The 21572-nt window shown below is 42.4% G+C and overlaps 1 protein-coding gene across 10 annotated transcripts in view; it reads left to right on the top strand.

Moving 5' to 3' along the window:
• The first annotated feature begins 19836 nt into the window (after window positions 1-19836).
• The window catches only part of ATP11A (ATPase phospholipid transporting 11A), a 117651-nt gene continuing 115915 nt past the window's right edge, over window positions 19837-21572 (top strand). For 7 of the 10 annotated variants that reach the window (XM_069877891.1, XM_069877882.1, XM_069877924.1 and 4 more), the window contains exon 1: window positions 19837-19944. In XM_069877891.1, coding sequence (XP_069733992.1) covers window positions 19906-19944 — 39 coding nt within the window. In that variant the 5' untranslated portion in view covers window positions 19837-19905. The remainder of the gene's footprint in view (window positions 19945-21572) is intronic. The other 3 variants (XR_011339190.1, XM_069877873.1, XM_069877862.1) reach the window with 1 other exon arrangement.

Below are 21572 nucleotides of genomic sequence, written 5' to 3'. Positions count from 1 at the left end.
TATAGCAGTACCCTGTTATGGCTATTATTGAGCTTCTATCACATGAAACTAATTTTAAATCCAGTCTCCAGTGATCTAAATATCTATTGAATTCTGAAGTAAATAGAAAAATCAGTGCTGACAGCATGAAGTTACTTTGAAAATGGATTTAACCTGTGATTGCTTTGCAGGTTTATACCTCTCTGATATATAGCTTCTTTCAAGGCATTGCCGGGGCGAATATGACAGACTCAGTGTTCTAATCCCAGCTAGGCAAGCAACCCAAGAAAGAATAGTTTTTACATGTCTTTCTTCTGTAACTGAAGAAAGGAAACTCCATGTTTCTAGTGCTAAATGAAGAAAGTATTTCCCCTGTATAAAAATCAGAAGTCAGATAGACTTGATTGTGAGAGTAGGGATGCATTTCTGTAAAGGTGCAAGACAAGTAAAAAAATATGATGTGAGGCAGTACTTTCCTCTCTAGTTACAGCATCAATATATCATTAAACGTATTTACCAAAGACAAATATTAAGTTTGTTGCACAGAGGATGCTGAAAAAGGTTCACGTGTGCAAAGAGATATTGTCAAGGGCAATTTCAGTAACTGAAAGGGACCTACAGGAAAGCTGGGGAGGGACAGTTCACAAAGGCTTGTAGTAATAGGATGAGGGGCAATGGGTATAAACTGGAGAGGGGCAGATTTAGACTAGATGTAAGGAGGAATTTCTTCACCATGAGAGTGGTGAGGCACTGGCACAGGTTGCCCAGGGAAGCTGTGGCTGCCCCATCCCTGGAGGTGTTCAAGGGCAGCTTGGATGGGGCCTTGGGCAGCCTGGTCTGGTGGTAGGTGTCCATGTCCATGCCAGGCGCGTTGGAATTGGATGATCTTTAAAGACCCTTCCAACCCAAACCATTCTATGTTTCTATGATTCTTCTCTCGTGTTGAGTATTACTTTTTAGGAAGGAAAGAGTGGAAGAGATGAGAAAAATAGTTTCCAGTGCCCAGCTGAATAAAGAAAGGATGGCAGATCCTCCGACAGCATCCTCCCCTGGACAGCTGGTGCCGCCCACCATCCTGCTTTCCCTGCAGTAATGCTCCAGGTGACCTCAGGACCTGCCCCAGGTCCTGTTGGTTGTTTCTGTGTATGATGTTGCCAGAGCTGATTAGGGTGCACGTTGAGTGCTGCTTACTGACCAGTTGGTAAGCTTTGTGAAGGTATCATTGGGACCCCTCAGGTCAGCCAGCTGCTATCACCAAGGGGTGGGAGATGGGGGCGTAAAAGGGTCAGTTGGCCAGTGCTAGCTACTCCCCAAGAGAATGCACCACCACAGCAGGTCTGCTGGACTGAGGCTGTGGGAATAATCATAGAATCATAGAATCACCAGGTTGGAAAAGACCCACCGGATCATCGAGTCCAACCATTCCTATCAAATACTAAACCGTGCCACTCAGCACCTCGTCCACCTGTCCCTTAAACACCTCCAGGGAAGGTGACTCAACCACCTCCCTGGGCAGCCTGTTCCAGTGCCCAATGACCCTTTCCGTGGAAATTTTTTTCCTCATGTCCAGCCTGAACAGCATGAGAACAACAGTGTGGGGGCACCAAGGGAAAAGAACAGAGGTTGTGGGGTCCTGGGGGCAGGAGCACGCTAGGGGAGAAAGACAGGATACAGAAAGACTAAAAGCAATAGAAAAGGGAAGGCACCTAAGGCACTGTGCAACTCTAAGGAACATAGTTTGTTTATATTTTGCTTCAAAGACTTCTTACCTGTCTTGTAATAACTCATGTCAAAACAAAATCCCAAAGGAGTTTAGGTCCTGCCTCCTGTGGAGTCTGGTCTGAATCACACTGTTTACATCTATATTATTCCACAGGGCAGTGAGTGGGCTAACGGCCAGAATACTTCCTGACAGAGTTTCATCCCTTTACCTGCCCAGCTCAGTACTTAGCTTGTGACCACCTTGTTTAAAGGATAAGACAGCCTGAGGTCTGGCTACCTACAGACCCTGCCTCTCTGTTACATGCTATGGAAGACCACAGCAACTCCTGTAATGACCACAGACTCATTAGCTGATATACCTGTTCTCAATCAGCCACATGATGCACTGAAAAGGGATGTTGCTGAATATTGTGATGGATTCAACCAGAATGCAGTGATACCAGCATATCTGACTTCACTTGAGGTTGCATTAGTGTCTAGCCTAGCTGTACTTTTGTCCCCTATCTGTCCTGCAGTTTATGTGGGGCGGGGTTCACCTTGATTAAACTTTAGGTACCTACAGTAGAAATATCTACATATAAACAGATGTCTACTGTTCAGTTCAATGAGGCAGTTTGGTCAAATGCACGCAGAGGAGAATTTATATAATCCTAAAGGAAACACGTTGAAAGGGAGCTCTGTAAGGATTTTAATTGACCAAACATGCTACAGAAGGAGTTCAGACACTTTGTTCAGGTGGAGACTTTTACAGTGCAGACACTTAAAGTCAAATTGCACTCCTAGATTTCGCACATTTAAACAACATGGAAAGTCTGGACTAAAATCAAGACATAGGATGACACATGAAATGCATCATGGATTTTTGTTCTCAGTTTCTTCTGGTGAGTGAGGAGAAAAGTGCTTTCACTGCCTCACAGTGCTGCTGAAGGACAAAATGCATTCCAATGATAGAGAAAGATAAAATTATTGTCGACCATTAAAGTACCTCTTTATATATAAAAAAGGACAAATATTTTAAGAAGTCGTAGAAATTTCTAGCTTATTTCCTCAGCCTTTGCATGTTAAATAAAAGCTCATATAATACAGATTTGTATTATACTGATTGTATAACAACATTGTTTGTTACTATTTATCGATTTTTCCATTAGAAGCCTATTCTTAGGGACCTACCACAGAACCTAATATTATGGTGGTTTTGCTTGTCACTGCCAGGAGAGACAAAGCTAGCAGCCTAGAAAATTTCAAAGCATTCTTGAAAGTATTTTTAGTATAATATCCTGTGTTAGTGCTGGTTAAACTCTTATTTATGTCCTTTAGCTCATGCTCTTGTAACAGGATACTGAAGAGAGAGCATTTATTTGTCTATTGCTTTCTTGTCTAATGACAAGTGGGAGGCACCAAGGTTTGGCATCAAAGGTTTTAAGATTTAGGGATTTAAGGTGTAACCCTGTTAGAAAATCAATGCTGTTTCACCCCTCGAGAAATTCAGTGCTTTTTCACCCCGAAACTGTTCTACTTGTAAATTCAAAACACAAGAATATGATTTAAATTGTTTGCTAAAAAGAATGCTTATTATAAGACTGAAAATTTTGTTAGTTTAGAAGAAACAGTAAGCAAAATATACCTATTCTGTGCTCCATAACAACTGAGTAGGTGGTTAAAAATCTGGATAATTTATAACACAAAAACATTTATTTTGCTTCCCTATGTCTTTCTCTTGGTCATCCATCAATTAAAAAAACAGTCTTCTGGGCAACTTTCAGACTTAGTATTCTAATCCTCAGAAATCTAATATCAACCAAAAGAAAGAGCCTATGGCATCCAAAGACCCTCATATTCCTGTCCTTTGTACTCTGAGTAATTTTGAAGTTGTGAGATACCTTATCACCATATCAAAGATGTCAATCAAAGATTCTTTGGAATTTCAATAATGCAATGTTGAATCATGGATATCATTTGAGTGAGGAGATAAAGGTGTCTCCATTTTCTTAATCACTGCACTTTTTGCACCTTATAACATTCTTGCCCATCTCTACTGTGGGTCCTCTCTGCCCTTCAAGAAGCTCTGGATAAATTTCCCAGTCTCCCCTCAATAAAATCAAAGGGTTTAGGGGCTTCTTTGATCTTGCCTGCACCTGGGCATAAAAGAGCAAATGTTTAGGATCCTGATTTGCATGTCAGCTATTCTGGCATGACATATCAGAGAGTATCAAGCTCATTCTGCCTTTGAAGCAACAGAACTTGATTTTTTTTAATATTTTAACAAGATACGAACTGACAGACTAAAGTCTATCTGTCACAGCAGGGCAATGGTTAGGATATAAACATATCAGACCTCCTCTTCTTCTTTGCGCTTGGAGTGTCTGGCCTGACTGGCTTTTGGAATTCCTTCAGCAGGGCTTTAACTGAATTAGCATGTGAAGGTGTGCTGTATTTCTTTCTGTGTAATGGTTGAGCCTTGCTGTGAATAGCACTTCCTAGTCCTGCTTTTTTAGGCAATACTTCACAGAATTATTCTTTTCCCAACTGCCTGTGAGAGAAGATAGAGCTCAAGAAAACAGGACACTGACTCTCACAGCTACCAGGCTATTGACAAATCTGACCTCTCCTGGTTTCCTGTAGCCTTCACTGGCTACAGTCCATGGTTTTCCTTCTCTCTGTCTGGGCTCCAGGCTGCTCTGTCCCATGCTCAACCTCAGCGACTTCAGCCTTTCTTACATGTATTTGTTTCCTCCTGTTTGCTTTTCACTTGAAGATAAGACAGCAGTACACATCATCTTCAGCATTTATAAGCAATGAAGCATGGTGGGAAAGGAAGTAGGTGTGAGAAAATCAAATTTTAAAGTAATGAAGGTTTTGCATAGATCATAGGTATCTTCCCACATGGGGATCTTTCTGGTCTACACAGAATCATAGAATCACAGAATAGTTAGGGTTGGAAGGGGCCATAAAGATCATCTAGTTCCAACACCCCTGCCATGGGCAGGGACACCTCCTACCAGCCCAGGCTGCCCAAGGCCCCATCCAACCTGGCCTTGAACACCTCCAGGGATGGGGCAGCCACAGCTTCCCTGGGCAACCTGTGCCAGTGCCTGATCACCCTCATAGTGAAGAAATTCTTCCTTATGTCTAGTCTAAATCTGCCCCTCTCCAGTTTATACCCATTGCCCCTCGTCCTATCACCACAAGCCTTTATGAATAGTCCCTCTCTAGCTTTTCTGTAGGCCTCTTTCAGGTACTGGAAGGTTGCTATAAGATCTCCTTAGAGCCTTCTCTTCTCCAGGCTGAACAAACCCAACTCTCTCAGCCTGTCAATCCCTACATTTTCCCTACATCTTTCAGACCTTCCACTTGCTCAGACCCCTAGGGGCCTGGGCAACATAATCAGCTTTCTTAGCAGATAATCCATTTACCTCCCTATCAATGTAGACCAACAGTGCACTGGATGAGCATTAACTCACAACAAAGTTAGTAATTCCATTAGTAGCTCTCTTGTTTTTCTTTATGAAAACTAGGTGTATTTAGTTATGGTAAAGAATACTCATTAAAACGTTACTTGTTTAAGCCAAAGTGCAAACAGATATACAAATCTGCTTGAAATTACACACAAGGATTTTTTCCCTGAGTTTCTTGAAGTGTCTCTGTCCTGTACAATAAACATACAAAATCACACTCAACTGAGAGAGGAATGATGTGGAAAGGTCACAAAAGTTTAAATTACAGCCAAAAAAATTAAAGGAAATGCATAATAGTATGCAGAGCAGTGAATATGCTCTTATTTTCTAGGCAGTACCAGCGCATTTTTATATGGGTTTCACTAAGCTGTAGTTTGGCCAAACAAGCATAAATTTCTGAACTCAATTCAGTGATCAAATTTTAGTCAATCATAGTTGAAATCAAACCATGTACATGAGACACAGTCAAAATTTGTGGGGTGGTGCATCTGGATTCATGTACTCAACATGAGACGTGACAAAACAAGCCATCTTGAAGTAAACTCTCCCCTAATAATCTTTTCTTGAACCTTGGTAACTAGTGTATTATGGAATACAGAATATGTGAAAGTTGCATCTTTATATCTGCTCAAATCTGCAGAAACAGAAGCAACACTGGATGCATATATTTCCAAAACAATGGAATCACTGACAAAGATGAGCAGAAATAAGCATAGAACCATAGAATGTCAGATTGGAAGGGACCTCAAGGATCATCTGGTCCAACTATTTTAGATGATAAATAGTTTAAATGAGATGTCCCAGTAAAGTGTATGTTTTCTAAACATACATTAACTGACTCTCCTTTGCACTTATATATTCACTACATTCTTATGTAGAACAACTACTTTTTAAATATATTTCATCTGGAAGACAACCATTCCCAGCAGCAAGGTAAAATCTTGTAAAAGCAAGGCAATTTTGTTTGTCTTTTAACTGTATGCTAAAAGATTCTTAGCTGGCAGTCGATATGCTGTTTAACTGCTTATCATTACACCTGTCTTTTCTAAACAGGACTATCGTATTCGTTCTGGGCAAAGCATGGTAGCATTTTCCAGTGATCTTTCTGCACCAGCAACATCATGCAGGATTAATAAAATGCCATTTGTTTTCCTAGAATACTATTACAGAGCTTACTCTTTCTCTTTCTATTGGCCCTAATATATACATGCATTTTCAATTTGTGTTTGCCCTCTGCCTGTCACATAAGGACCAACACAACAAGCATCAGATTTTCTAGCCTCCAGTATCAAATCTTTTGACAACCTATGGATCATATTAGCACAAAGAAAAAATTTTCTGGGGACTGTAGTGCCTACTAGATGCCAGAAGACTGTTTCACCTTCTTAGTGATTCCTTCCATCAGAGATCTACTTTCAGTAAGTGATTCTGTAAATTTGGCCAAGTCCTTTCAAGTTTCATTAAGCTAATATTCCTGGCTCTCTAATGCTTCTTGGGGGCTATGATCTCAAACTAAGAGCATCCTAGAAAGTCACTCCATTCCTTTTTCTACTGCAAAGACAGAGTTTTGTTCATAATCCTTTTTCACAAATAGAACCGAAATGTTTTTTTGAAGCATTTCTGAAGTTTCTTTTCTTGTTACCCAACGATTCAGATAATTACACTAACACAAAAGATTACTTCTACTGGACAGATTTAGGGAAGTCAAGCCATTTTGAGTTATCTGATTGCCCCTTTGTCCCTGTCCCCTTTCCCTTCCATTTCAGTTTACCACTGTAGATTGGGACAGACTAAGACCTTCTTCACCTGTTGAGTGGAAGCTAAAAAAGAATGTATCACAATATTCAACATATTCTGCAGCTGCTACAGCTGGAGACTCTTAGCTCACCCTTGTCAGAGTGATGCTGAAACCTGCCATGGAACGGATAGCAAAAAAGTACTTTGAGTGTGAATGACATCAGATTACAATATTGTTGATATCTACCTGTAAGAAACAATACATCTCCAGAGTTTTAAATGCCACATATGAGAACAGTGCCATTATACTACTTTACAACTATTTGCCCCTTACCATTAAGTAACTGAAGCCTGCAGGGACATAACTCTGTTTACAATGAAGTGCTGTGCAATTCCATGCTGTTTTGATTTTAAGACATAAATGTCAAGCACAAAAAACTCCAGCACAATAAATCAGTTGCTTCATATATGCCTACATCAGATGTAGGCACAATCCACTGAGATCTGAGAGGAAGCCACACCAAATTTTCTAGCTTTTAATAAAAATGCCTTGGCAACCTATCAATATAGAGAGAATAACATGCAAACTTATTGAAAAAAATGAAAAGGTATTCCCTCAGCAATATTTTTTTTTTTTACATGAGTCATGGAGGATGGTTCATTGTCTTCGTCTTTTCCTGACAAGCTTAGGAGGCTACATGTTAGGTTTTGTCAGTAGTTTCTGGAACATGTGGAAATTGTATATAGTGCATGGCATTATGCAGAAGAGTATCATTGTATCAGAAAAGGAGGAAAAATGCTGGGCAAAAAGAAAGCAGAGTTAAGCTTTTCTCGGTGAAAATAATACTTAAGTAAAAGCTGCAAAAGATTCTATTTCAATAATAATGCTTGTGTATATGGAATAAAAGTATCTTTAGAAGTGTAATAAAAGTAGGGTGGTCTCATGCTATCTGATTTTCACTATCCTTTTCCACTAATTAATATAAAATAAAAATCTGGGCTTCTAGGCTTCTAGAGTAGGCTTTCTAGTGCCTTTGTATAACATTATAGGCATATGCAGCACCTTAATACTTCTTTAGACATTTGAAAATGACCATAGTTTTATTACTAAATGTTATTTTCTTGCATTATTCAGTAGTTATTGATACAGTACTGTGTTTATATGATAGACACAAGAATAAACCAACTCATTAGACGTATTTCTAGCAGTTTCCAATTTCATGCAGTAAAAATGCCAAACCATGCTTCTTGGGAAAAAAAAATCCCATCACAGTACTTGACTGACTCTTGCTGAAGTTCAATTACCAGTTTTCTTTCTGTACAAACACTGCTAAATATGTCCTGCTGATGCTAGCAGACGCACAGACATGGGATAAAATTTTGTTTGTTTGCTTTTTAAAATTTTCTGAGTGTAACATAGTATTCCCACAGCCTTCTTTTGCCTGCTGAGACTGAATAGAAAGTACTATGATTTAACAAATGCTTTTATTATCCAGGGTTTCAGTGCCATTAAGAGCTTGTTTATGAACTACAGAGCTGTAATAGCGCCATCCAAATTCTCTTTATGCTCACTACCATGGGTACTGGCAGCAGTCTAGTCATGGAACTGAGACAACATATGCTGCTTCTTGTCTAAAATTAGCTTATATGTCCCATAACACTAACACTTAAGGGATACGTGGTATAATGTAGTAATACAGTTTCAGCAACCACTGTGTTACAATTCTCTTTTTAGCAACAAGCTCTTCTTTTTTTTAATAGCATAATGCATATGTATATGCATCACATTGTCCTATGTATATGCTATATATACATATATGTAATGCATTAGCTACTGGATTATGCATTATTAGAAAGGTGCCATGATTTTGTATCACTGTGTGTACATATGGTGACTAGTACTAAAGAGCCTCACAGTAATCAACATGTTAAGCAGAAAAAAAGGAGTTTGTATGCATGTGGCTGTGTACACATTTATAAATAATTATGTCAGGAATCATTTGATAAAATAAAGAGCTAACAAATACCCATTCCTCCTTTGTTCCATATCCTCCCTTCTCCTCGACTCTCTTCCTTCTGGCTAGCAGTTACCCAAGTCTTGGTCAATTTTTTTCCATAAGGCTTTTTTTCTGTCTCTACCACCACCCCCCTTCATCCTTGAAACAGCTCCTCAGAAATCCAAGAAGGTATTCAAATTGATAACATGTGCTGAATGTTACGGGCAAATTCATTTCAGTTACACCCATGCCAGCCCACTGACGTCAATGGGCTACACAGTAGCAGGCAAAGAGGGGAAGGGAGCCTCGGGGCTAAATATTTCAAGGAAGGAATCCCTGACTCATGACCTTAATGCATTGAGACCTTCGTAAATCACTTCTCCCACTACTGGATTCTTCCCTTAATACCTTGTCTTTGATGAGTAGCCTGAGCCACTTCCTCCTCTCAAAGGGGGAGAAAGGGCACAGCAGGGAAGACAGGAACAAACTGACATTTCCCTTACTCCCTTCTCCAAGCAATATGGAAAACCAAGGCAGAAATTTAAAATTCTGCCATATTTGAGATTGCTCTTTGCTCATGTACTTCTCAGTATAGAGGAGCCAAAGCGATTGCTAATTGATAGAATTAAATTTCACCAGCAGTTGAAACATGAACAAATCCTCCTACATTCAGTTATAAATCAACACCCATTATGTGACTCATTCTGCCAGGATGATTAGTTCTAGAAATGTCACACATGCACACATGCTTCCCAGTTCAGCTGTGCCAGGGCAGGCCTGTGCTATCCAGGACAGCATTCATACTTTCATGGGTTCAGATCACAGCTGTATCTCCATTTATATGAAAGTTCAGCTATGTTCATCTTCCTGCAGTAACACTGAAGACCATCTGTAATGGTGGCCTAATCTGAGGCAGTAAACTGCCAGTAAACAACTATTTTGGGAAGGAAAAGAAAGAGGCACACTCAAGAAGTAAGACAGTTTGTATTCTCTCCTTTCACCTGAGGACGTTAAAGCACTAATCATGGAGGATACAAATCATATACTTGTCAAACTTCTTCCCTTCCAACATGAGCCAGCTTTGCAGAAGCACTAGAAGCAAAACAGGGCAAAGCAAGAGTAGCTGTCTTACAATCAGTCAATGCTGACTGACTGCTGCAGGACTGCCTGAGTATTTGTGCCTATTTGTAGAGCATCAAATACTGTTGGTAGCACTTATTCATAGTACTTAGATTACCTCCCAGACACATCCCTTTTAAATGATTTCTTGTCCTATTACCTACCTCCACTACTAGTTCACTGCTATTAAGCGTCAGCTCCCTGGAATACTTCCTAGCTAAGCATCTTTCCCCCCTCCTCATTTCTGGACACTAGGAGGTCAAATCCCCTTTCAGCAGCTTCAGCCTGGGTCCAGCAGAGACTTTCACCCACGGATGGGATCTTAACCATCTTATTGCCCTTGCCAGGACTACCCATTCCAGCAAGCAGAAGTCCCACACAAAGTGAGCATAATCAAAAAATAAGGAAAAGCTTTCATTTGCCTAACCAGACCTTAGGATCAGTTACACAGAAACATGAGCTTCCTCAGAACTAGTCATCTTAATCTGCATAGACCTGACAACTCAGAAGAAACTGGTGCTTTGAGAAATGCAGCCTCTTCATAAAATCTGTATCTCGCCAGGCTTCTCACATGGTGGAGACGTTGTCTATGGACTCTCCTTCCTAATCAGTCATATGTCAAATGGGCTTCCTGCTTTCAGAACTGACAGCTTTGAGAAATACCATAACATGTCACCATGGCTTATTAATTCTTTTCTAATTAGCATGGAATACATCCACCCATTATGTGAAATAAAATAAGACGTGGAAAAAACCCACAAACTTCCAGTACAATAAAAGCACACGCACTGTGTGGGAGCAAGCCAGTGTCATAGTCATACAAATCCACCTCTGCACTCTCAGCGAGCTACACAAATTTCCACTTGCTTATAAAATCTGTGAAATGACCAGGAGATCTCTGTCGCTTCCTAGATTTGCCAGTTAATACTTCTGTTTACAGAAAATACCAGCCTCTGCACCAGCCTGGCTCACTTTCCTGCTCCCTTCCACATGATTTAAATGAGTGGAATATTATAGGAGAACACAGAATTCAAACTTCTGTAATTATACAATATAGCAATACTTTACAAGCTAACAGGCCATACCGTGGAGAGAAAAGATAAGGCAATGAAAATGCCAATACAATTTTTATTTTTGTCTTTTTATGCAACCACAAAATTTTATTTTTACAAGGCCTTTTGTAAGGATGTAAAGGTTTGTGCTAGTGCATCTCCATCAGGTGGAAATGTTCTCGGAATTATTGCTTACTTAACTAAAAGTATATCTGATAATATACAAATGACAATTTGGAGCAAACAGCAACTTTACTGCAATTACAAGCAAACTCCTACATGAAAAAAAAAAAAGCAATGGCTGTAGCTGTAATACACAGCAAGTGACGTGATGGTATTGAATGTTGTCATGGCTGAAAGGTTCAGGGATCTCATACACTTCATTGAGCCTGTCTACACAATGCTAAGTCTTCACCACATTCTCACAGCAAGACAGTCCACACAATGATCTTCATGTCAGGTCTCTGCAGTGCTCAAGATCACCCAGACATAGCTGCAGCAAGGGAAAGCATAGGACACCTTAAAGAATCTCTTCTCATTTGAATACACTGTGGCTGTAGCAGCAGGATTAATACTTGCTGCATGGATATCAAAAGCTCTATACAGAGCATTAATATTATAATTTCAAAAATTATTTTGAAAACATTTATTAGAGCAATGGTATCTTTGGTAATCTGAGAGAAAATGCTGATGTCTTTTAGAAAAGGGAAGTGATAGAGGTGTGGTCTGTCACTGTCAGGTAGGATTTACCTATGGGAAAAAAAATAATATGGACTGTATCAGTCCTGTCCCATTTCTGCTGCCTGTGGGGGGTCATTAGGAGCCTTGGAAGGGTAAAGAAAGGACCTCCTTCCAGATACCCTCCTCCCACCAACACTCCACCCTTGCTGTGTCCACTCCTAGCACGTGACAATGCAGCATCTAAGAATAACCATGAGAGAAGGAAAGAGCACAACGATGTAAAGGTACACAGGCCATTCTCTGTGGGACAACTCAGATTGCCCTAGACTGCAGTGCTGCGTCCCTTTGTCAGGAATTTGTCCTCCAACTGGCTGTAACTTTCAAATCGGAAAATCTGATGACTGTGATCAGTGCATCATTTAAGCAAAAGGTTCATTTTTGTAGTGTTTAATATTTCTGGTACTTTATGTATTGATTTGTAACTACTCATGCTTCCTTAATAAACAGTTCTAAAACAAATTGAATGCAGTCAGGAGAAAAAGCAGATATTATTGAGAAATCCGAACCACAGCTTTTTTGAAGCCCAGAATGCTGATACTGCTATAATTAGTGCCTTATTTGGTGGGAAAGAACAAACCACTAAAAGATTTCCTCCAGCTTCGATTGAATGCTACATTAGAACAAAAGCAATTTTACAGATGACATTAAAGTAGCCAGAAAGTGATATCCTTTTTATTTACTATCCTTTTTGAGGATCCGCTGCTTGTTTTTATTTGTAGAAATTATTGTCAAAAACTATTTCCTCACCTGGAAGTATGTTATATAGAATACTAGTTGCACTAATTAGTCCATCTGGTTATTATCATAGAATAATACAGGAATTTTCATGTGCTTTAAAAAAAAAAATCTCTTTTTTTCTTGATATTTGGGAGGTGGGGGAAAGCTGCCCCAAAACATACAATTTATTTGGAATTTGACAGTTTCATAGTGTAGAACCATTATACAGTTAGACAGGTTGATCAGAACAATGAAAAAGGTGAAGAAAATGTATGTAAAGGAGGAAACCAGACCTGTGAAGAGCTACCAAATACAAAACGAAATAGCAAAATAATGTTCTGTCCCTTTAAGATACCAAAAATAAACCACAGTACTTTCCTCATCATGATCTTGATACTGCACTCAGCTCTACAGTCACAGGAGTCTGACTATGGAGAGTTCATTGCCGGATTGAGGCACTGAAGTGTAAAATAGAGACATAAGGCAAGACTAACATTAATGCAAATCTAAAGTGAAGAGAACGCAAAGTTCACACGGCAGCAAGGACAGAATATTATTCATAGTACCTCTAGGTTCCAGCATTTTCCTTCCTTTTGTTTAGTTGCTGCTCATTCCTAACTTTTGTTTTTTCTCTTTGATGATGCATGACTGCCACTAATGAGGTTTGTCACTATTCCAGCAACAAATATCACTGAAAGTACTTGTTTGTGGTGTTTGAATGGGAAAGCAGGTGAGTGAACAAGGAGGTAAATGGAAGATCACATTAGTAACCATAGCAGCCAACAGAATTTTGTCCCAGGAGAAGCTTCCTCTGGTGGAGGATAGGTTTCCTTTTAATGAGTTTAATACATTGTTGCACAGTGATGGGGTAAATCTTCAAAATGATCCACATAATGTGTCACTAGTAAGACCTTCCCGAATGCTGCCTTTCCTGATGAAAAGGATTACTTTGTAGCAGCCAGGGACTGAATCTCTTCATGTATCTGCTAATGACCAAGATTTCCCTGTGATTCATTGTTAAACATACACAGGTAATGCAGAGGAACACATCTTGGTTGCAATTACAGAGAATCACCTGAGCTGTCAGAAAACTGCAGCCAAATTATTTTAACTAACATGCACTTATTTGACTGCGTTGGATACTTAGAAGCCATACTCTGTTCTTTCAGAGGATTTTGTTAAGAAACTACATAACAAAAGTCATCTTTGTTAACAAGGATGTGGGAATTACATTTTGTCATAATGACAGTGCATTTACCTTTTGATTATAAGAGAAGCTATGCAGTATTGCCAGAGGTTAGAAACAGAGAGATCAGAGAGTCAGAAATATGTCTCACTTTCACATGTACTTTCTGGAAAAAATCAAATCTAGACACAGAATGTCAAGCAAGAGCGAAGTAGTTTCCATCTCCAGCACTTAATCCCTTTGGGCCCTATGGGCCACTCTGCTTCTGAATAAAATCATCATTGCAGCAAATTGAATGCTGGTCATTGCACTTGCTTTAGCTTCACACTTTGGCTTCACCTTCAATCTGTTAACTGTCCTGGGCAGGTAAGACCTCAGAGTATCACAATAACCGTTAATTGCATTCTTCTTTGAACGAAGTACATCTATCACAAAAACAGGCAGTGAAATGTTTTTAACATAAAACAAAGACTTCAAAATTAGTGTTGGTATCTCTTTTCACAAACAGTATTCAGAAGGATCTTAGAAAATACTATTTGCAATAGATCAAAGCACAAACATCTGTTCGACTGAGGGAATAATTTCCCTTGTTAATACAAATCAACTAGTTTAAATACATGGTGTAGATGCAAGAAAGAGAAGGAGTTGTTCTTTTGATTAGCTTCATAGAAATATAGAAGAGTGATAGACACAATTAAGTGATATACCTGTGGAGGAAAAGCCAGGAACACTGCAGGGAAAGTGGTTTCACTCAAAGCAGACACCAGTTTCTCAAGCAGATGAGCTGCATACAATTAATTCCCTCTCCTGGCACTGTTCTCACATATGCCCAAGTAAACTCTTACCACTTGCAGCTTTTTCAAAAAGTATAATATTTAGTCATTTTGGCCATAGCTGCTAGAGGTACATAGTCACCAACGTAATAGGAAACAGGAATCTAAACAGGTGTTAAACATCTTAAAATCTACAACTCCAGGGCCTCAGATTTCTACTACATATCAATGTATACTGTATCACTGTTGTGCCTGTGGTAACTGTGGAACTCTACTGGGGCCTAGCTCCTATATAATACATTAAAATCCTGCCTTCCCAAGTTCCAAAGCTGAGTCGGACTAAACTACAGAGTATCACTGCCTCAAGAAGATAATTCAGTATGAAGTTAGCTGCTCGCCCTTGAACCAGTCTATCGACATTTTCAGTGCAATTATGAAACAATAACTCAGTAAGGATTGCAAAGTAGCAGAAAATACAGCTGTACGTAAAAAAGAGTAAATCTTTTGCACACTAACATATTCACCTTGATGTATAATACTATTTAAACAATGAGCAGGATGTTTCAATCAGAGCGGTACTGATATGGTAAGTAAATCAGAAGGGATGAGAGATTCTGTGGCAAGTAGTAAGATCTACAGCATTTGGTAAATCAAATGGGCAAGCAGGAGTAGGCTGAGAGGCCAGTAACGGATCAGAAAGAATCATTCAGTAAGAACAGGAAAGGAGAAATGGAGAGCAATAGAACGGGACGTCCAATCTGCGGTCAGGAAAGATGAAAAATTTAGAAAAGACAGCCAGGTCACGCAAGGTAGAGACAGCACACAGGTAATTTTAGGGATTTATTTTTAAAACAAGAAATGAAGAGTGAAATAAAAGTGATAGCATATTCAAAGAGAAAGATGATTAGTTTAATAAAATGCTTAAAAGTGAAGCATTGCATAATAGGCAGAAAAGATTCACGTCCGACAATATCCAGCTTCCTCTTTTGGCTCGACTGTTAAGTCACAATGTGACCTTTAGCAAGTCACTTCAAACTCGATCCAATAAAGGACTTAGGCATCTTAAGCCTGACTTAGGCAGATTTGAGGTACCTAAGTCCAAAAGTATGACCTAAACACCCTGCTCAGTTGCTTACTAACCCTGGAGGATCTTGTCACTCCAAAAAGGCGTTTATATCTGCTGTTCAGTTCTCTCTTCACAAACACTGCTCAGCCGGCAAGGGTGTACTGTGGTGTTAACTTCCAGTGGCCTAGCGGAGCTCTTTTCTGGGCTGCACATTTACGTTTTCTTTTTGTGGAAATACAGGCGTAAAGGACAACTAACCCAGGCTAGGATTTCATCTCAGTATGTGACCAGGATCCAGCATGGGATCCTTTTCTCTCTTGGCAGCATAGTTCAATGGGAAGGGCAGAAAGATGCTGCTCATCTTGGCTTGAGCAGTAGCCTGCAAGTGGCAAATATGCATCTCAGCATGTGTGTCTGTTCCCCCTGTCCTTGACTAAAAGAGTCAGTGAGAACAGAAGCTGTCGTCTCCTTTTCACCTTAGAGAAAACAGCCTGCCTCTGCATCCATGTGGGACCTACACCCACCAGTAGGCTGCAGGCTATGGATCCAAGGAACTTTTTTTTGCAGCCCTGTCTTGGTTACCCATGCTGCGGAGAGAGCTAGGAGCTCAGAAATATCCCCATGATGATCACACTCAGCACTGAGCCATTGTTAACTGTTACCGGCTCATCAGATGAACTTCCTTCTCTTCAGAAAAGCTCTGTGCGGTGCACTAAGTAGTGTGGACACCTCACACAGGTTCTCCGTTAGTCTTTAATTGAAACAGTGGTTAGAAACTGCAGGTTTTAACCTGTAGGAATAATCACCTGCTTCTGTCAAGAAATGACAACTATATAGAAAATATATTGCAGTGTTTGGATGAAAGAAACTACTGAAAGTATTAAAAGAGAGAAAAATCTTAAAAGCAATTAAAACTTTTAAAAGCACAATTTGAAGATTTGCTTTAATACAAAACCTGGGGAATAAGCAGTGTCATTAAAGACACTAGACTTTAAACAAGGTTTGCCTAAAAGTGGAGTAACTCATTAAAGTACTACAAAATATGGATACTTCACAGATTCCTTAAAATGGAATGTCTGGATAGAAAATTATCATAAAAAAACAACTAAAACAATATCCAAATTCAGCCTCACAATCTGTGCATTTTGACAACATCACTTTATGTTCCTCTTAAGTTTTTTGTAATAAACTAGTACCCTGAAGAGTGATGATATGCACACAGGTAAATAAACAGATAAGAAAGTAGGTTTTTGTTAATTGCTCATTCTGAGAAAAAATCTTGTCATTGCATAGCTCTTTCACTCCTTTGTGCCTTTCATTTCTTGAAAGTGAAATGTAAGTGCAAAATCCCACATCATAGAAGTGCTCCAGCTGTAAACAGGGACATGAGAATGGGAAGTGCTGCAAAATGAATACAAATCATTAGTAGTATCTGAGATGAAGAAAACTGTGTTTTAGACCAACATCACTTTAGGGTTTGAATAGCAACATCAGCTTGACCACACTGCACTTACTGCACATTATACATTTTGCAATCTGATCAGTAATAAAAAATGCTGAACATATACTATGCATCTAAATTAAAGGTGACCTGTAAAGAATCAGTCACATGTCCTTTCTCTAAGTTATTTATGATGATCTCAAATGGTGTCATCTCCATTTTGCCTGCATATGTTAATTGTATAAAAAATTCAGGTACTATTTAGTTTGGAAGATTTTGTTGTCCAGACAACTTAATCATGTCAACACAAATTTCAAAGGAGTGAAAACTGCCTAGCTTTGGTCATGATCTAAGTGATAAAGGACAGGTTATGTGACTATAGCTAAAGAAGGGAACAGATTTTTATAAATATAAAGTGGTTGGTTTGCTTTTGTTAAAATTAGTAGTAAAATATTGAATTTTCTGACACTAGTAAGTTCCAATTACTTCTGGAGAAAGTATTTAGCTTAAAGTCTTAGGTTTGTATGAAGTTGTACACAGTAATACACAAATCAACTGGGACTACCTACAAGATTCCTGCAAACTCGAGTGAGTCATTTGGTATGAATGGTATGAAACCACAAGAGTTGAGGAAAATAAAGGCCTTTAAAGGTGTTCTTTTAGGTATCTTTAAAAAACTGTAATAAATCTATCTACTTCTCTTTGCACAGCTTTTTGCTGACTTCTGCCTACCCCTTCATCTACACCAAGTCATTCCTACCGTTTTTAGACTTCTTAGGGCTGTAACATTTGGGCTCCAGAAAAGGGATTTCTTTCACTGCTTTTCCTGCTTTTTACAAGCAGGGGGGAACTTCCACCTGCTCCCTGTCCAGACACATCCCTGCACCTCACCCCTATTGCGTATCTCAAACACCACCTTTGCTGGGACTCAAACAAATATGTGCAGGAGATTTTGCCTTTGTAACACAATTTTGACCTGCCCCATCGTACCAGTAATTGTAATTTAAACCTCTTTGCAGTCTAACAAGAGGCACGGAGTAGCCCAGGCTGCCAAAGCGGGGCAGGGGCCAGGCTGGGCTCCAGTGGGGTACCAGCACCTCCACTCCACAGCTCCTCGGAGAAGCTTGGCAGCCGCTCCCTATTACTCTGCCTCCTCTCCTTCCCCATTCTGTTTAATATTTTCATCAATGATATAGACAGTGAGATCGAGTGCACCCTCAGCAAGTCTGCAGATGACACCAAGCTGAGTGGTTCAGTTGGCACACCAGAAGGGCGAGATGTCACCCAGAGGTACCTGGACAAGCTGGAGAAATGGACCTGCGAGAACCTCATGAGGTTCAACAAGGCCAAGTGCAAGGTCCTACACCTGGATTGGGGCAATATGTGGTTTCAATAGAGGCTGGACAGAGAATGGATTGAGAGTTGCCCTGCAGAGACGGACTTGGAGGTGCTGGTTGGCAAGAAGCTCGACATGAGCCAGCAATGCACACTCACAGCCCAGAAAGCCAACCACGTCCTGGGCTGCATCAAAAGAAGCAGAGCAAGGGAGGTGATTCTGCCTATCTATTCCTCTCCTATGAAACCCCACCTGGAGTATCGTGCCCACTTCTGGAATCCTCAGCATATAAAGGAACTGTTGGAATGGGTTGGAGGGCTATGAAGATGATCAGAGGGCTGGTGCACTTCTGCTATGAGGATAAACTGAGAGAGTTGAGGTTGATCAGACTGGAGAAGGCTCCAGGGAGACCTTATAACGACCTTCCAGTACTTGAAAGGGGCTACAGGAACTGGGAAGGGCCTTATTCCAAGAGCATGGGGCGATAAGATGGGAAGAATGACTTGAAATCGGAAGAAAAGTGTAGATTAGATATTACTAAGAGTTTCTTCACAATGAGAGTGGTGAGGCACTGGCACAGGTTGCCCAGGGAAACCGTGGCTGCCCCATCCCTGGAGGTGTTCAAGACCAGGTTGGATGAGGCTTTAAGCAGCCTGGTCTGGTGTCCTTGCCCACGGCAGCGGGGCTGGAACCGGATGATCTTCAAGATCCCTTCCAAACTCCAACCACTCCGCGGTTCCTCGTTCCTCCTCCCTCTTTTCCCTCGTGCGGGGCGCCCCGCCTCAGCCTCGCCTCTGCTGCCCCGGGGTGGCGGCGTAGAAGCACCGGGACAGGTGGAAGCGCGGGGGCGAGGGAACTTTCTAAAGGCTTTTCCTTCTCTGGGCAGGCTTGGGGCACCCCCTCCGCCGCGCTCTCCCTCAGCCAAGGAGCCGTGAACCGCCACGCCGACAGCCCTTAAACCTCAACGCCGGCGGTGGGGCGGGAACTTCCGGGTGGGGGAAGCGCGCGCGTGACGCGCGGCCGGGCGGACCCGCCCGACGAGGCCAAAGCCCGGGCGGGCGCGCGCATGCGCGTTGAGGGAGGGACCGGGGGGGGGGGTCACGTGACGTGCGCTGCCCGGGGTAGAGCGCGGGGGTGGGGGGGGGGGGGGTGGGGTGTCCGGCCGGCGAGATCAAAGGCGGGAGGAGCGCACGCGGGTGCGCGCGTGCGCCGAGGCGGGAAGCGGGCGTGGGGGTGGGTGGGGGGGCGGTGCGAGGGCGGCCTTCCCAGCCCCGCCCCGCCGGTTAAAGCGCCGTGCGGCGCGCGCGGGGTGGTTAGAGCGGTGCTGGGAAAGTGGGGGGGGGGGGGTGGCGGCGGCTCCGCAGCGAGTCTGTGTGAGGCGAGGGCAACGGCAGCGGCGCTATGAGGGGTCGCGTCCCACCGCGCCGGAGCGGCGGCGGTGTCGTCGGCGGCGACGGCGAGCGCGTGGCATAAGAACAGGGTGACTGACGGGGAGGGGGGAGGACGAACCGCGGCTCCCTGCATGTGGAGAGCGAGGCGGGCACCGGCGAGTGCGGAGGGAGCCCGGCGGCGGCGTCGCCCGCCATGGATTGCAGCCTCCTCCGGACCCTCGTGAGCCGATACGTGAGTACCGCCCGCTGCGCCTCCCGGGGCCGCCCGGCTCGCTTCTCGAGGGCTCGGAGTGAAACCGCTGATCCTGCGGCGTCCCTGGTTCTTCCTCTGCGAGTGTGTCGCTCGGTTGTGTCTGTCCCTCCGGGGCCGCTTCCCCTCCGAGCGCAGCCCCTACCCCAGCGGGTGGGACACCCGGGGACCTCTCCCCGCCGTGTCGCCCGCCTTGCTTTTTAGAGTCTCCAGGTAGGGGAAGATCTCCGAGATCATCAAGCCTCGCCGTATCTGTCCGCTATTGAATCGTACCCCTAAACGCTTTACCTGCCCGTCTTTTGAAGCGCTTTGACTGAAACCACTTATCGTGCAGCGTTCCTGGCTTTTCCCCTACAACTGTGTCACTGAATCGCGTCTGTCTCTCCCGGGCTGCGTCCCCTCCAAGAGCAGCCCGTACCCCAGCGGGTGGGACTCCTCTGCCCCTCGCTTTTCATAGAATCATAGGATCAACAGGTAGGGAAAGACCTTTGAAGTCATCAAGCCCGGCCGTGCCTGTCCTCTACTAAGTCATATCCCCAAGCACTTCATGTACATGGTTTTTGAAGTGCTTTGGGTGAAACTACTTATCCTGTAGTGTTCCTGGCTTTTCCCATATAACTGTATCACTAAATTGTGTCTGTCCCCTCTAAGCGCAGCCCGTACCCCAGTGGATGGGACACCCTGGGACCCTCAACCACCCAGTGAGGCTGCAAACAGCGGGGTTGAATCGTGTGGGGTGTCAGCATCCCCAGACTTGCTGGAGGAGGTGGGTCAGGAGTTTCACAGAATCACAGGATGACCTCAGTTAGAAGGGATACACAAATGTCATCAACTACAGCTCCAGTTCCTGCATAGAACGGCCCCCAAAAATACGCCATGTGTCTGAGTGCATTGTCTAAATGCTTTTTGAATGTTGTCAGGCTTGATGACATGACTGCCTCCCTGGGGAGCTGGTTCCTGTGCTCCAACACCGTCTGGTTGAAGCACCTTTTCCTACTGTCTCACCTAAACTTCCTCTGTAGCATCTTCCAGACTTTGGTGGTCCTGTAGCTTGCATGGGGCCCTGCCATGGGATTCCCTCTGGAAAAAGGGAGGATACAGCTGCTGTTGATGGGTTCCCTGCAGCCCTCCCCGGGCAGTTGGCTGCAGGGCTGTCCTTTGCCCAAGTGGAAGGGGTTGACCTGAGTTCAAAGAACTGTGATTTATAGGGTGCTGATATACATTGTTATCAGGGCAGATAAAGCCTCTACTGTTTTGGGGTTTAGGTTTTTTGTTCTTGCTTTGTGTGTTTGTTTTTTTTTTTTCTTTCTCCTTGTTACTTTGTTCCTTTTGTGGAATTGTCCAGTTTCAGTACACTGATGAATCCTCAGAATAGCCCTCAGGTTTTTAGTGTGCTCTTAGGTTTTTCAGTCTGAATCTCAGCACTGAACATGGTGTACTTAGGGGAGAGAGTTGCTCTTGCTTGTTGGTCATTATGTTTTCCCTCATCTGTAACAGCTGAAAGAAGGAGTCAGTAGTGTGATAGAGTGGATCTGAGTGTAGGTTGAGGTATGTCAGTGAATGCCAACTTGTGTTCACAAGGACATTTTTAGTAGATTAGTGAGCTGCAA

Source organism: Phaenicophaeus curvirostris, chromosome 1 (assembly GCF_032191515.1).
Source record: "Phaenicophaeus curvirostris isolate KB17595 chromosome 1, BPBGC_Pcur_1.0, whole genome shotgun sequence".
NCBI lineage: Eukaryota > Metazoa > Chordata > Aves > Cuculiformes > Cuculidae > Phaenicophaeus > Phaenicophaeus curvirostris.
Note: the sequence above shows the minus strand (reverse complement) of the source record. Positions and strands in the feature narration are given on the sequence as shown.